The sequence below is a fragment of the Sphaeroforma arctica genome, assembly GCF_001186125.1.
Source record: "Sphaeroforma arctica JP610 unplaced genomic scaffold supercont1.4681, whole genome shotgun sequence".
NCBI lineage: Eukaryota > Ichthyosporea > Ichthyophonida > Sphaeroforma > Sphaeroforma arctica.
Window position 1 is genome coordinate 1,387 of NW_014035877.1, and position 945 is coordinate 2,331.

A 945-nucleotide genomic window follows, 5' to 3' on the forward strand; every position below is an offset into this window, starting at 1 on the left:
ATAGATATAGATAGACAGACAGACAGATATATAGATCGGATCCGATCGATAGACAGACAGATAGATAGATAGTTAGATATATAGATAGATATAGATAGATAGACAGACAGATAGATAGATATATAGATAGACAGATAGATAGATGGATAGATAGATAGATATAGAGATAGACAGACAGATAGATAGATAGATAGATATATATATAGATAGATAGCTAGATAGATAGACAGACAGACAGACAGACAGATAGATAGATAGATAGATAGATAGAGAGAGAGAGAGAGAGAGTGTGTGTGTGTATGTGTGTGTAGAGCGAGAAGGTGACATACACCATGACGTCCACCAATGCACACACGGTTGCACAGGAGTAGCCCAGGGACCAAGTACTCTACTATATATATATTCAGCACTCTACTATATATATATTCAGTACTCTACTGTATATATATTCAGTACTCTACTATATATATATTCAGTACTCTACTATATATATATTCAGTACTCTACTATATACATATTAACAGCCGACGCAGTTAGTTAGCACCGAGCACAAGCCATTCAAGTCACACAAGTCACACAAGTCACACACCTGATACGGGACAAAGCGCACCCGCACATTACTGAGGTCGTCTTCTGTGATATTGGTGACTCGGATGGTGATGTCGAATAGCTCTGATTTCTCCACTCGCACGGTCGGTGGTACATTGTTCTTAGAAGCCACCGCATGCAGACCCGAGGTGTTTGCCCTGAACTCTAATTCAACCTCCAGCCCGTGTCTGCGGGGGGTTGGTCAAGGATTTTAGGATTTTAGGGGTTTAGGGTTTTGGAGGTTTAGGGTTTACAAGTATATAATCCTGATTTGGTGGCCACACTGTATATACAGACTCGAGCTGTTCCCCCTGAAGCCTGTGCCAAGCCCCAGACTTTTGTCATAGGAGTGCATAT

The 945-nt window shown here is 40.8% G+C and overlaps 1 protein-coding gene across 1 annotated transcript; it reads right to left on the reverse strand.

The window, feature by feature from the left end:
* Positions 1-589: 589 nt before the first annotated feature.
* Positions 590-776, reverse strand: SARC_14479 (hypothetical protein; the record flags this gene model as incomplete). Its single annotated transcript, XM_014291386.1, has 1 exon — positions 590-776. A coding segment is annotated over one exon (187 nt), but the record flags the coding sequence as incomplete, so codon positions are not given.
* Between the last annotated feature and the right edge of the window lie 169 nt (positions 777-945).